Consider the following 15,145-nt stretch of genomic DNA (forward strand, 5'->3'; position numbering starts at 1 on the left):
ATTCTGCACGAAAGAAAACTGGAGTAGGTTGCCATTTCCTACTCTAGGGGATCTTCCCAACCCAGGAATCGAACCCACGTCTCTCATGTCTCCTGCATTGGCAGGAGGGTTCTTTACCACTAGCACCACCTGGGAAGCTCACACAGTTTATATGAGCCAAGGTTAAAAAGTAGGAGTGTGAGAAAGAAACTGTTCTGCACAAAACAATATGATCTGGTACAAGGATACTAAGTTACTTGCATTTAATGTAGCAGAATGTAAAAGATTAATACATATTTTAATAAATATAATAAAATAATCAGTGACTTCTATGTGCCGCACTGTTCATTTTAAAACTCAAAATAATTTGAATGAAGTCAGTAGCATTACATTTACAGGGTCTGAGAGGATAACAAGTCCATGACTGCACACCTGATAGACTGGCCTCTTCTTTGTGACACCAAAACTCTATATTAAACAATTTCCTGTTAGAGCTCAAAACCAAATATCTTTTCATTTCCATTTAATAACATAACAGGTGATTCCTATGATATGATTTTAAACAAATAGTTAAATAGAAAATGTATTTAACATTTTTAAAAAATTTATTATTTTCTTGCATGGCTCATTTACTTAGCTATTTGATTAATTATCTTTTGAAATGTGAAAAGCATCTAGGAACCTGCAACTAAAGCCAAGTCAGGACCCAGAAATTAAGAACGAAAGCCAGATCCCTCAACATAACCCTTCATCTCATCCTCCTGCTCTCCTACACCATGGCAACTATCTCATAATTTGCATCAATTTTAACACAATTGACCTGCCATTAACTAACACAATGATCCTCCCTACTAGGCTACAAGCTCTTTGAGGGCACAAACCATACCTCATTTATCTTTGTTCTTAGAGGGCAAAAGGCAATGCCTTATCCATAATAGCAACTCCAGATACGTTAGCTGAATGGTCAATAGATAATGCTAAACCCAGTTACACACAAGTTCTACTATAAATATATGACTGATGCTTAACACAGTCACCTGATGGATGCACAGGAGCCTGTGATGCTCCCAATTTCCTAAGAATGCCCACTGTGTACTTTTAAGTGGCTTTTCAGACTCTTCTTGAATTCAGAGTGTTAGAGTCTTGAAAAGCACTATACAGAAGATTAACAAAATAGATAAGAAATAAATTTCTCTGCAGTCCTTAGGCTCTATTCATCTTGCTTCTACTATTTTAAATTTTTCAACAGCAATTCTTCACATTCTTTAAAAAAAAAACCTGAGTATAAAATTAAATTTAGTATTCCTATCTTTATGTGTGATTAAAGATATATAATCATGGATCCATTCAAAGAATAAATGTTCTACAAATAATAATCAAGTGATGTAGAGAAATCCAAGGATAATAATTCTCAAAATTTTAAATTCCCTAGTACCTGAAATAAAATCACAGATAAGAGAGTCACAGTAGGTTATTAAAAGAAACTAAGATATTGAGATTCTTCTCTTACATTGAGATGCTGATGATAATATTAAGGCGTTTGGCTGCATTTCCCAGAAGATCATGGCCAAAGCCAGAGTCCTAGGCTATCTGAATCATGGCGTTAAGTATAGTGTTCTTAATAGAGTTCTACGTATGAGATAATTATAGAGTTCCTGAACTCTGCTAACACTCCTGAGGGAAATGCTTTTGTTCACGTTCTCCTTTTGAAAGCTCTATAAGAATGCCTCAGATACTCAGCCCCTTAAATGATGCTTTTCATCTTAATGTGGTCCTGGATCAAAATGTCCACATGTACAAAATTTAAATAACAATCACCAAGATTTATTTATAATTTCAGAGTAATTTCCTTTTATGCAATTCTGAATTTTGAAGGGTTTAATAGAAATAAATAATGAAAGTGACTTCCCTGGAAGTCCCGTGGTTAAGACACCGTGCTTCCACTGAAGGGGACATGGATTTGATCCTTAGTCTGGGATCTAAGATCTTGCATGCTACATGGCACAGCCAAAATAATTAATTAATTAATTTTGTTGCTGTTCAGTCACTAAGTCATGTCCGACTCTTTGCGACCCCATGACCTGCAGCAAGCCAGGCTTCCCTGTCCTTCACTATCATCTCCAAGAGTTTGCTCAGATTCATGTCCATTGAGTCAGTGTTGCCATCCAACCATCTCATCCTCTGTCGTCCCCTTCTCCTCTTGCTCTCAATCTTTCCCAGCAGCAGGATCTTTTCCAATGATTCAGTTCTTTGCATCAGGTGGCCAAAGTACTAGAGCTTTAGCTTCTGCAACAGTCCTTCCAATGAATATTCAGGGTTGATTTCCTTTAGGATTGACTGGTTTGATCTCCTTGCAGTCCAAGGGCCTCTCAAGTCTTCTCTAGCAGCACAGTTTGAAATCATCAATTGTTCAGCACTCAGCCTTCTTTACTGTCCAACTCTCACAACCATACATGACTACTAGAAAAACTGTAGCTTTGACTAGATGGACCTTTGTGGTCAAAGTGATGTGTCTGCTTTTTAATACACTGTCTAGGTTTGTCACAGCTATTGTTCCAAGGAGCAAGCGACTTTTTAATTTCATGGCTGGAGTCACTGTCTGCAGTGATATTAGAGTCCAAGAAAATGAAATGCGACACTGTTTCCACATTTTCGCCATCTATCTGCCATGAAGTGATAGGACTGGATGCCATGATCTTCTTTTTTTGAACGTTGAAATTTAAACCAGAAACTGTATTTCTATGCCCCAGTTTCCTCTATGTTAAATAAGAATGCAGAGATTCTTTCTGAAATTGCTTCTAGCTTCAAGATTCTAAAATTCTTACCATGACTGAATGGGCAGGGCACTTAAACAGAAGTAGAATTATTATGTCAAAATGTATACTTTCTCTAGACTCATTTAGCTTGGCAGTTAATGCCCATCAAGGTTTCTGTATACTGTTGGCCAAGTACAGTGGCACAATTATAATGACACTTTGAATGAGACACTTCTTAAATCTTGTGTGAATTGTAATGAAGTTTCCTTCATGTAAGTAAATAGCTTAATTCAGGAGGATACATGAAGATAGCTAGTCACACCTGGCCATTAAGGAGGCATCCTAATGCTAATCCAATTTAGCTCATGCATACATCTGTTGATTCCAAATTGGATTGTCACATGTGTCTTGTTTGATTTCTCCCAAAACGGAGCCTGAGATAAGAACATGGTGCATGCAATGACTGGGAAGATGATCCCAGGTAGCAAGAGTGAGGATGCATGGAAAGTGAGAGAAGGAAGCAAGAAAAATCAATTAACAATAATCTATAATAGTACGGTGTGCTGTTGAGGGTCTCCTCAGCAGGCAACTGGGGCTCAGCTCTGCTGAGGATCCAATGGAGCACTCCCTGATGTGTGAAATAAGCCTTGAAATTGTCCCTCCTACAAATGCCAGGCTGGAGTTTTTAATTCATAGACTCCCATCCATCCCCTTTGAAACCATTAACTTCCCCACACTTTAGGGTTGCCTTGTGCAACCTACAGCTTTAATAAAAGCCCTGAGGACAGAAATTCAAACAAATGTTGCCGGAACTTGAGTTGAGATGCTAATGGAGGGTATGGGTCTTGTTCGCCTCTGCCGTGGCTAGGTCAGAGGTGAGCTGAGATGGGTCACCAGAAGCCTCTGCTATAATATGAATGCAAGTAGATTATGACTTATACAAAATTATCAGTTTGTATTTTCCAACAAACAACTGTCTTACATTTATAAAAGCTATGTTGAAGACTCCCACATGAAATGAACTGGAAATTTATGACCAGGCAAAAACACTTTAAAAACCTCAATTATCCAAGTAATAATGATTGAGCAGCTCTTTGTCAAGATGCAACAGATTAAGAAAAAATAAGTACATCTAATTTTGGACACTGTGTCTAGTGTGTTATACAATATTCTGAAGATTATTTCCCGAGCTCCTTTTAAAACTTATGGGAAATGTCACATAAATAATTTATGTTTGCAAACTACTTACTTCTCTACTATCCCAAAATGAAAAAAAAAAAAAAAACATAAGCCAGAAAGAACTAAATATTTTATTATTTTAGTAATGAAGAAAAAGACATTTTATAGGTCAGTGGCTATTTGTTTTTCACTCTGCTAGTTCTGCCGAACATAGAATCAAATGATTCTGAACACGCTGTTCCCATTACAAATGATGATGGAGAATGTCTACCAATGGATGAAAAATGCCATGTTGCTTTCAAGCTCAATACTATGGGAACAACTGGACCAACAATCCTTTCCAAATGGAAAATAAGCACTTAAAATGTGTTAGATATTAATTTCCAACTTATCTTCCTGGATACCATACAGATGCAGCAGTTAACCGGGACTGATTATTGATGAAGCTCTTTACCTTTACTTGTAAGTTGCTACTACTATACATAATGTTTCAAAGCTACTACAGGTGTCCGGGAACAAGAAAGAAAATTTATTCCTTGCTCCCAGAAGTGACCGATAGATTAGTGTTTCCTATGAATTACCAACTACAAAAGAGAAAAACTTTTACATGAGAAGCACCCTTTACACTCCCCAATCTACACTCCCCAAATTCCAAATGGGAACAATTTGACAAATGTGGTCACAGAAAACATCCTTACCAGTTTCTGCCCAGACAGGACTTCCAGCAGAGCAAGTAGCTTCACACCATCTTTCATGTCTTCAAAAAGATCATCCACCACCATTGGGGGTTTCCGCTATAAAATTTTAAAAAAAGAATTAATGCAAAAAATGCTTCTCTCACTCTCTGGCAGACATTTGGTACTCACTGAGGTGAAATCTGGTGAAAAACATCTAAATATCCAAGTCCTTTATTGAGGATGTGATTGGCAATCACCTTTTGACAGATGCAAAGAGAAAAATGACCCTTTGGAGATAAACTAAACATTCAAAAACCTCCTGTTTGGGTTTTTACATACACACCGATGTTGTTTAGAAAGGGAGTATTTTTTAAATTTTTCTTCCTTTCATTCTTTATTTATTTTTGGCTGTGCTGGAGCCTGGTTGCTGCTCCATGGGCTTTTTCTAGTTGTGGTGAGCGGGGTCTACTCTAATTGTGGTGCCTGGCTTCTAATTGCAGTGGCTTCTCTTGTTGCAGAGCAGGGGTTCTAGGGTGCTTGGGCTTCAGCAGTTGTGGCCCATGGGCTTAGATGCTCTACACCATGAGGAATCTTCCAAGACCAGGGGTCGAACCTGTCTCCCCTGCATTGGCAGCTGGATTCTTAACCACTGGACCACCAGGGGAAGTCCATAGAGAGGGAGTGTTGACAAGAGAGAGATGGTGTGGGATAAAGGAAGAAAAGAGGGTGCTATTAGCATAAAAGATAAGATAGAGGTTAAAACAGGATGTAAGCAGGGAACAGGAGGTACCCCAGAGAAACTGGAGCAGCCTCCTTACCTGAGTGAGCACACTGCTGGACTGAGGCAGGTGCCAAGTTTCCACGAACATTCTCTCCAAGGTAACCTCGTTAGCTTAGGGACCTGCTGTGGGGACACTGTTGGCTCGGCCAGGGTGGCAGATTGACTCTCCAGTGGGTTAGCTGGCCACAACCATTCTGCTTCACAAGCTGGCAAATCCTGCAAACCTTCTCTCACCGCGTGGCATTGAACCCAAAGGATCGTAAGCTCAAGAGTACAAGCTGATCAGGGCAAATCTACGCCACTACTGGAAAAATAAGCCCATACTTAATCCATGGGGAATTTTTATTATTTTACAAAAGTTATCATAATATCTGGGCTTCCCTGGTGGCTCAGATGGTGGAGAATCTGACTGCAATGCAACGTTTGATTGAGACCTATTGAGACCTAGGTTTGATACCTGAGTCAAGAAGATCTCCTGAAGGAGGGCATGGCAACTCACTCCAGTATTCTTGTCTGGAGAATCTCATGGACAGAGGAGCCTGCAGGGCTTCAGTCCACAGGGCCGCAAAGAGTTGGACATGACTGAAGCGACTTAGCACACACACATATACTAGAGTTTATGAAATCTTGGGTTAAGGTATCTCTTGGCTCAGAAGAAAGCAAAAAAAGTGATGCTAAAGCTGATGGTCAATGGAAGTTAGGTAACCTCAGATTTCTCACAGAAGATGAATTTTAAAGAAGTCTATAGCTGATTCATGCTCTGTAATTTTCTAATTCTCCCTGATCATGTTAAAAGCCTAATGTTGTATACCTGACTTTCAATTGTCTTTCCTTCTTTTCTAGAAAGTTTTTTTCAGAGATATTTAATCACCAGATGTTTTATTGAAACATGATTTTTTTCTCCACCCACTGATAATGGCACATTTATATTTCTCTTATGACTGCATGAATTACTGTCTCTGAATGGTACAATTCTAATTTTAAATGCATTTTTCTCTTTATAAAATGAATAGCTGAATAATTTGTTCTCATGCTGTGAAATACATGTTCAAAAATAACAGAGTTTTCATTTTCAAACTTTCTCTTTTAAATTCCACTATTCACACTGCTTACTATTTATACAGCAAAAACGTAATAGTGACTTTATATGCTAAGCATTTAAACAAAATTATTAGGAATAAAATGAGCCTTTTTTAATGAAAAATATTCAATATGATAACAGTCAAAATTGTGGAGTTGATGATGGACAGGGAGGCCTGGCGTGCTGTGGTTCATGGGGTTGCAAAGAGTCGGACACGACTGAGCGACTGAACTGAACTGAACTGATATATCATGATTAAAAACATGGTCTATTTGTCTTTTAAAATGTCCATTTGTATCCTAATAATAACAGTGAAATAATGAGGGAAAAAGTTAATAAATACATGATACATTCTGCAAGCAAATACAAATGGGGGTTTTCACATATTGTGTTAACTGCAGCCATATTTTAAAAATTAAACAAGGCAGGGAATTTTCACAAAACAATAAAGAGTCCAAGAAATTGGACACCAGAAATAAAAGATAAATTGCATCCATCCCTTATGCCTTTAAACATACACAGGTGGTGGCTCAGACGGTAAAGGGTCTGCCTGCAATGCAGGAGACCTGGGTTCGATCCCTGGGTTGGGAAGATCCCCTGGAGAAGGAAATGGCAACCCACTCCAGTACTCTTGCTTATAAAATCCTATGGATGGAGGAGCCTGGTGGGCTACAGTCCATGGAGTCGCAGAGTCAGACACGACTGAGCGATTTCATTTTCTGTTACTTTGAAGAGTATTTTCTTTTTTTTCACCATGTCACGAGACATGTGAGATCTTAGTTCCCCGACCAGCATTTGAACTTGGGCCCCCTGCAGTGGATGTGTGGAGTCCTAACCGCTGAACCACCAGGGAAGTCCCTGAAGACCACTTTGTCTTCACCCCACCTCTGCCCCTCATTTGTGTTCTCCTGCATCACTATCTGTCCTCCACATGTTCCCGGCCCCTTTCACTGCTCCTAGAAGTGGCCTCCAGACCAGCACTGGCCTCTGAACAAGCCAGTGACCCCTCATCCCACTGCACTGGGCCTTGTTGGCACCAGCAGGGGTGGTGGTTGAGGACTTGTTGGCTTCTCCTTGAGCTGGTTCTCCCCAAGCCCTTTTGATCAGCCTGCCTGGTTCACAGGCCTCTTTTACTTCTCTCTCGCTCTCCTTTCTTCCTGACTGTGGCCATTCACCAAACTCAATCCCAACTCCCCTGTTGTTTAAAAAATTGTCCGGACAGACGTGATTCTTGAATCCTTCCTTCCAGGTAAGTGTTTTCTACTAAACATTATTGAGCACAGGGCAGGCACTCCACAAATATTGTTGGCTGACTGACTGAATGAATGAATGAATAAAGTTTTCTTAAAAAATGATCTTTGCCCTATGCCCATACTAATGGTTCTTAAAATGAAGTGCATATATGATGAGAAAAGAAAAATTATCTCCAGGTTCTTGGCAATCCCAGACTACAATGCAACACAGAGAAGCATCTTGTTTCTGAGTGTCTTATTCACAGTAGGAACTCATTAAAAACTTGTTGAAGAAATGAATGAAGTTTCTAGCCTGCACACGGGGAAAAAAAAAGCAGGTAGGTTTTATCGCAAGAACATAGATATCTAGAATACTCTCACTTTCCTACTTTCCCATTTAGCAAATTTCTGGTCAGTTTTACGACACAGTCTTACATTATCTTTTCCAGTTTTCCAGCTGGAATTAAATCACTTCTTTTGTGTTAGCGCATGGTTCAGATTATATTAATCATACTGCATTACAGTTGGTTATTCACAAGTCTGTGTCCTCAGGAATTCAGACCATGGACTTCTGGAGGACAAGGAAGTTGAATATATGTTTTTATACATAATACGAAGAACAGCGCCTCACCCATAGATATACGTCTCAACAGAGATATGTGATGCTTATCTGCAGGTTACCTTTTGGAATCTTGGAGAGATAATGATATGAAGCAAAATAAGGACACAAAGCAAAGTTTTCTTTATTTATAGGAAGTATGAGTTGCTTCTGAAAATTTTTTCACCAGTATCTTCCTACCCAAAGTAAAGAGATGCAGTCTGATGACTGTTAGCAGACTAACTAGAAACTGGACAAAATATTTTTCTTTAAAATAAAAAATGCTTATGTAATTTATAATATGCAACTATTATATTTCAACACTCAGGATTAGAAAACCTAGTATGTAATAAATTCTTGAGACTTAATACCTCAACCAGTAAAAGAGGAAGAAAACAAACCTCTGACTGCAAAGAGCTTGCAAAAATGAATCCCAGAAAATGATCTTGATATTTCTACAAATTTTATCCAGTTTTACATAACATACATGCTGCATAAGGTCACTTTATTTATCAAAAGATGTTACCAAAAATTATACTAGAATAAGAAGTCCTAGTAATTATTGGACAGTCTTGCTCTCCCGTTTTGTATAAAGTACCATTTATGTATAGCTAATGGTCAACTGCAAGGAGATCCAACCAGTCCATCCTAAAGGAGATCAGTCCTGGGTGTCCATTGGAAGGACTGATGCTGAAGCTGAAACTCCAGTACTTTGGCCACCTCGTGCGAAGAGTTGACTCATTGGAAAAGACCCTGATGCTGGGAGGGATTGGGGGCAGGAGGAGAAGGGGACGACAGAGGATGAGATGGCTGGATGGCATCACCGACTTGATGGACACGAGTTTGAGTGAACTCCAGGAGTTGGTGATGGACAGGGAAGCCTGGCGTGCTGCAATTCATGGGGTCTCAAAGAGTCAGACACAACTGAGCGACTGAGCTGAACTGAATGGTCAACTAGAAGGGACCTTTAATATCGTGACAACAGTGCATTTACTTTTGAAACAATCTTTTAATAGAAAACCTCTCATCTAAAAATGCCTCTCTTGTCATATATATATATATATATAAGTATTCACAGCGTCAATCTGATTTCTTTGTAGGATTCAGGTCATGGTGCTAGAGGCCAAAATGAAGAGATAGAAATGAGGGTAATTCACTGGAGCCTGACTTAATGGAAAATAGAGATAATGTGGTTTGTTCCCATGGCTTGACAATGTGCAGTTTCAAGCACTAGACAGAAATCTACCGGGCACATTTTAAGACCATAGCTATCTATTTTTTTATTAAGATAAAATTACAATAAGCTCTTAGTTTTGTATGGTGTTTGGAAGAAGTATACTCTTGGCTCTGGAAATCACATTTAGATATTATACAGATATTCATCATGAATCTTAGATTCATGATGAATCTCAAAGAATGAAATATCCTGACTGAGGGGAGAGGGAGATGGAGAAAACAAAAAATAAGAGGTACTTGGCTTCCTTAGCTACTTCCTTCTAGAAGCTCTCCTCAAACTAGGCTTAAGCCTTAAGTTTTGGCTGTCAGAGGATTGTCTAAAGTCTCTGAAACTCAGGGAAAGTGCATATCCTGGCTGTGACCTTGGCAGTTAACTCATGAGTGGAACAGGCCTCACAGAGTATTTTTATCTAATTTTTTTCTCCTCCTCCTTTATTTTTGCAGCCCCTTTAATGTCATACAATGAGATCTATTCCTTTACTCTTAGAACTTAAAGGAGACCAAATATTTCTCCTTCAACTTTATGAAATCTGAGAAAACACGGGGATCTTAGGCATAACTTTTACTGAGCATTGCCTGTATTGGGGAAAAATAATCTATTCTCTATCATTGTGTGTATGAGAATAACTTGTGACCATTTACTAGTCTATAAGTGCTAGTACATGTTAAATTCTTATTGACCATTACTTTCATATTTTCACTCATATAGGAAGATCATATTTTCTATGCCACATGTTGATTTATGCCCCTAGAAAATTGCCCTGGGTTCAATCCCTGGGTTGGGAAGATCCCCTGGAGAAGAGAAAGGCTACCCACTCCAGTATTCTGACCTGGAGAATTCCATGGACTGTATAGTCCACGGGGTTGCAAAGAGTCAGACATGACTGAGCAACTTTCACTTTCAGAAAATTGCAATACTCAGGAGAAAAAGGAATATGAGAATAATTTTGAGGAAAAAGGGCATAACTACTTGTTATGAAATGAAAATTTAAGGAATTCTCACATTTTTAAAACTATATAGAAATCATAATTGCCATTCTAACAGGTGTGAGGTGATATTTCACTGTGGTTTTGATTTGCATTTCCTTGATGATTAGCAATGTTGAGCATTTTTCATGTGCATATTGGCAATGTGTATATCTTCTTTGGGAAACATCTATTCAGATCCTCTGCCCATTTTTCAATCATGTTGTTTTTTGGATATTGAGTTGTATGAGTTCTTTGTATATTTTGGATATTAACCCTCTCTCAGACACATCATTTGCAAGTATCTTCTCCCATTCAGTAGTTGATCTTTTCAGTTTGTTGATCATTTCCTTCACTATATAAAGGATTTTTAGTTTGATATAGTCCCATTTGTTTACTTTTGCTTTTATCTCCTTTCTCCAAGGAGACATATCAAAAAAAAAAAAAAAAAAAACTACTAAGAATGATGTCAGTGAGTGGATTGCCTATGTTTTCTTCTAGAAATCTTATGATTTCAAGTTTTACATTTAGGCTTTTAACCCATTTTAGATTTATTTTCATGTATGACATGAGAAAGTAGTCCAATTTGATTTTTTTGCATGTAGTTGTCCAGTTTTCTCAAAGCTATTTGTTGAAGTATCTGTCATTCTTCCATTGTATATCCTTACCTCCTTTATCATAGATTAATTTCCTATAGAAATGTGCATTCATTTATGGACTCTGTGTGTGTGTGTTCAATTGCTAGGTCATGTCCAACTCTTTGCCACCCTGTGGATTGCAGCATGCCAGCCTTCCCTGTCTTTCACTATTTCCCAGAGTTTGCTCAAATTCATGGGCTGTCTATTCTGTTCTACTAATCTATGTGTCTGTTTTTGTGCCAGTACCATACCGTTTTGATTACTGTAGCTTTGTAGTATAGTCTGAAATCAGAGCGTATGATGCCTCCAGTTTTGTTCTCTCTCAGGATTGTTTGGACTATTCAGAGTCTTTTGTCTTTCAATACACATCCTAGAATTATTTATTCTAGTTTGTGCCCATCAAGAGATGAATTAAGATGTGGTAAACATACAATGGAATATATTTTACTCAGCTGTAAAAAATAATGAATTATTTTCCATTTAGGACAACATGGATGGATCCAGAGAGTATTATGTTTGAGTGAAATAAATCAGACAGAGAAAGACAGATACTGTATGATTTCACTTATCAGTGAAATCTAAAGAAAAAACAAAAACAAAACAAATGAACAAACATAACAAAACAGAAACAGATTCACAGATATACAGAACAAACAGGTGGTTGCAAGAGGGAAGAGGGATTTTGGAAGGAGAAAAATATGTGAGGGATCATAAGAGGTACAAACTTCTATTTAGAAAATAAACGAGTCATAGGTGTGAAATGTACAGTGTGAGGAAAATAGTCAATAACTATGTAATGTCTTTTTATGGTAACAATAACTATTGCAGTGATCATTTTGAAATGTATAGAAATACTGATGCATATGTGTATACATATACATTGAAATAGACACAAATCAGCCCCACTCACACCATGTCCTCCTGTGGCCATGTCTGTGCATTTAATAATGTAAAACTTAGGGCATTTTACTTTAAATTGCTAAATACATATCTCAGGCTTTAAAATTCGTGTTTCCTACATATCTAGCGATACCAATAAAACTGAACTGGAAAAGACCTAAAGAAAGAGTCTGGAGCACAGATAATGCTTCACTCAAGTTGAAACACACAGGCTGTCGGGCATGATCAGACTTGCTGACCATGATGTGTGGTCACGGCCTGAGATATTCCCCAGATGGCCTTCTGTGCAGTACATAAAGACGTCTCAAGGCAAAGGCTAGATCTCAAGGTGTATTCTGTGTACTTCATCACTTCTGTTTACACAAAGGCCCCTCACTTCTAGGGCAAGCGAGATAAATCACTCCCACCTCTGGTTTCCATGAGTTCCAGGTGGGAGCTATATGACAGGCTGAGAGATAGGGAGTGGGGAGACATCCCATCCCGGGACCAGTCGAGCATGTTCACATGCTCTGCCGGTTATCTGGTGGGCAGGAACAATAAACCAAACAACAGGAACAGAGAGGAGAGTGGGAAGGGAAGTGAGGTTGACCTACAGATATGGAACAAGTTACCCTCCAATGGTTGGCAAGAAGCCCACCACACAAAACTGTCTAAAAATGCCGAAACAGCTGGACTAGATGAGTAAAGCTGTGATTATATCCACTGACAGGAGCCAGAGAAAATTAATTCAGCATCTAAAATGTTCTGTCATCTTATTCAGAAAATTTAATTAGACATTACCACTATCTCCAGAAACAAGTGAAGTAATTTAAAAAAATGTTATGCATAATCTGTTTATCCTTCTCTCCCTTTAAAACAGCACTATTGTGATTATTTTCCACCTCTGTTTGGCAAAAAAGAGAAAATAGTTCCCATTCTTTACTGTTTCCCATGACAGATAGCATAAGTATTTCCATTTCCTTAATTATTTAATTTGATTGCTCTCCGGCTCAACTTTAAATCTGCTTGAAAAACTGCTCTTAACAACTTTCACGTGTAATCCTTCTTTTTCATTACATAGTTTAAAAGAAGCATACTCCTCATTTGTTTTATTCAGGATGAAGCTGGAGTTATCCTTCATCTCTGTTCATACTCCACAGCTGATCCATCAACAAATTGTTGACTTTATTTTCAAAATTCACCCAGAATCCAGCCATTTCTTACCACTTCCACAGCTATGACCTTGGTCCAAGCCAGTCCTCTCATCTGAATGACCCAACAATCTCCTACCTTATCTCCTTCCTTCATCCTGTGTCCTCTTCAGCTTATTCTCAACGGAAGAGCTATTTTCCTTCTCTCCTGTCCATCTCCCCAAATGGGATAAAAGCATCATGGTGAAAGGGTTACTCCTCCTGTTTAGTTCACTGTGGCATTCTCAGTGTCTAGAATCTTGCTAAGCATACCAAATAACATTTTAAAATATTTATCAAATAAATGTATGAATAAAAAAATATTTCTAAAAGAGGGAACTTTGATAAACATTATCAAAATGTTTGGCAATCTGCATAAACTTTGCTATGTCTACATCTCTGTTATTAACAAATTAATGTTAACGTTAGTTGCTCAGTCATGTCCAATTCTTTGCGATCCCATGAACTGTAGCCCTTCAGGCTCCTCTGTCCATGGACTTCTCCAAGCAAGAATACTGGAGTGGGTTGTCATTCCCTTCTCCAGGGGATCTTCCCAACCCAGGGATCAAACCACATTGCAGGCAGATTCTTTACCGTCTGAGCCACCAGGGAAGCCCAAAACATTGGTTGCTCAGTCATATCCAACTCTTAATAAATGCCATTTATTTTGAAATGATGATTTTCTTTTTAATCTTTTAGTTGCATATTTGGAAACAATGTATCAGTATGCTTAGGATTACCAAACTAGTTTTACAAAATCAACTAAAGAATTGTTTCTGGGGTGTATTATTACATTTACTTTTTCCTCTCTGCCTCTGTAATCTCATCTTAGTTCATTAATAGTCCCACCAAAGTGAGTACAAGAAACCGAAGGATCAAATTTCAATTCTGAATATTTCCATGTTATCTTTTAATACCAGTGGTGGAAAGACAACTGAAGAAGAACAAAAGCAGCCACCAAAGTGATATTTTATGTCTGTGAGGATGTCGATCAAAGTCATTACTAGTCGTTACTAATAATCCATAGGATTATTACAAAGCATGGAGTGTCAAAAGTGTTCCTTTTAAAGGAGTCTATGTATTTGACTTGGTGTTAAGATGTGCTCTTAATAGAACCTATTATGGGTTGAACAGTGTGCTCCCTCCATGATACATGAAATCTAAACCCCAGGTACCTTGGGAAGTGGTCTTATTTGGAAGTGGGGTCTTTAGAGAAGTGATCAAGATAAAATGAGGTCATGGCCGGAGGGGGGGGTCCTAATCCAATGTGACCAATATCCCTATATAAAGGGGAAATCAGGCACAGGGGCATAGATTGGACTAATGCAGCTGCAAACTGAGGAATCCCATGTACTCCAGGCCACACCTGAGATGAGGAAGAGTCAAAGAATTCTGCCCAGAGTCTCAGAGGGTGGCATGGCTGCCTAGCCTTGAGGACGGTGAGATAATAAATTTCTCATTTGAAGGTACCCGGTATGTTGCACTTTGTTATAGCAAACTCACACAGAATGTAAACAATGTTAATGGTGCTTTTTTTCCCAGCTCATCTAAAAAGTGAGGAGATGCTCGTGACCGAGGTCATTCAAGAGTCGGTACTTACAGTATTCAGTTCCTATTCTTCACAGCCCCTTAGATCTAAGGCTGGCAGATGTGGAGTGGGTTGTTTATTGCATACTGAAAGAGATGCTCCTTTTATAGAAACACTAAACAATGGCTATTTCAGACCTATCTTTTTTCCCAAAGGACTTAGTGTCAAACCATATATTTATGTCAAAGCCATGTATCATAAAGAATGAATCCAAGGTATTTAAATACAGATATAACATTCTATTCCAGTTGACAAATTTACAGAAAAGTGAAACTATAACCATTTGATAACAGAGTGTAGCCAATGTTAATTTTAAGATGATTTTTATACTATCTGTTTCTAATTAAAAGTAAAACTTTGGGGGA

The 15,145-nt window shown here is 38.3% G+C and overlaps 1 protein-coding gene across 3 annotated transcripts in view; it reads right to left on the reverse strand.

The window, feature by feature from the left end:
* SYNE1 (spectrin repeat containing nuclear envelope protein 1) overlaps window positions 1–15,145 on the reverse strand; it is a 474,926-nt gene that overhangs the window by 363,153 nt on the left and 96,628 nt on the right. For all 3 annotated transcript variants that reach the window (XM_043457157.1, XM_043457156.1, XM_043457158.1), the window contains exon 4: window positions 4,613–4,708. In XM_043457157.1, coding sequence (XP_043313092.1) covers window positions 4,613–4,708 — 96 coding nt within the window. The remainder of the gene's footprint in view (window positions 1–4,612; window positions 4,709–15,145) is intronic.

The sequence above is a fragment of the Cervus canadensis genome, chromosome 33 (assembly GCF_019320065.1).
Source record: "Cervus canadensis isolate Bull #8, Minnesota chromosome 33, ASM1932006v1, whole genome shotgun sequence".
In the NCBI taxonomy this organism is placed as follows: Eukaryota; Metazoa; Chordata; class Mammalia; order Artiodactyla; family Cervidae; genus Cervus; species Cervus canadensis.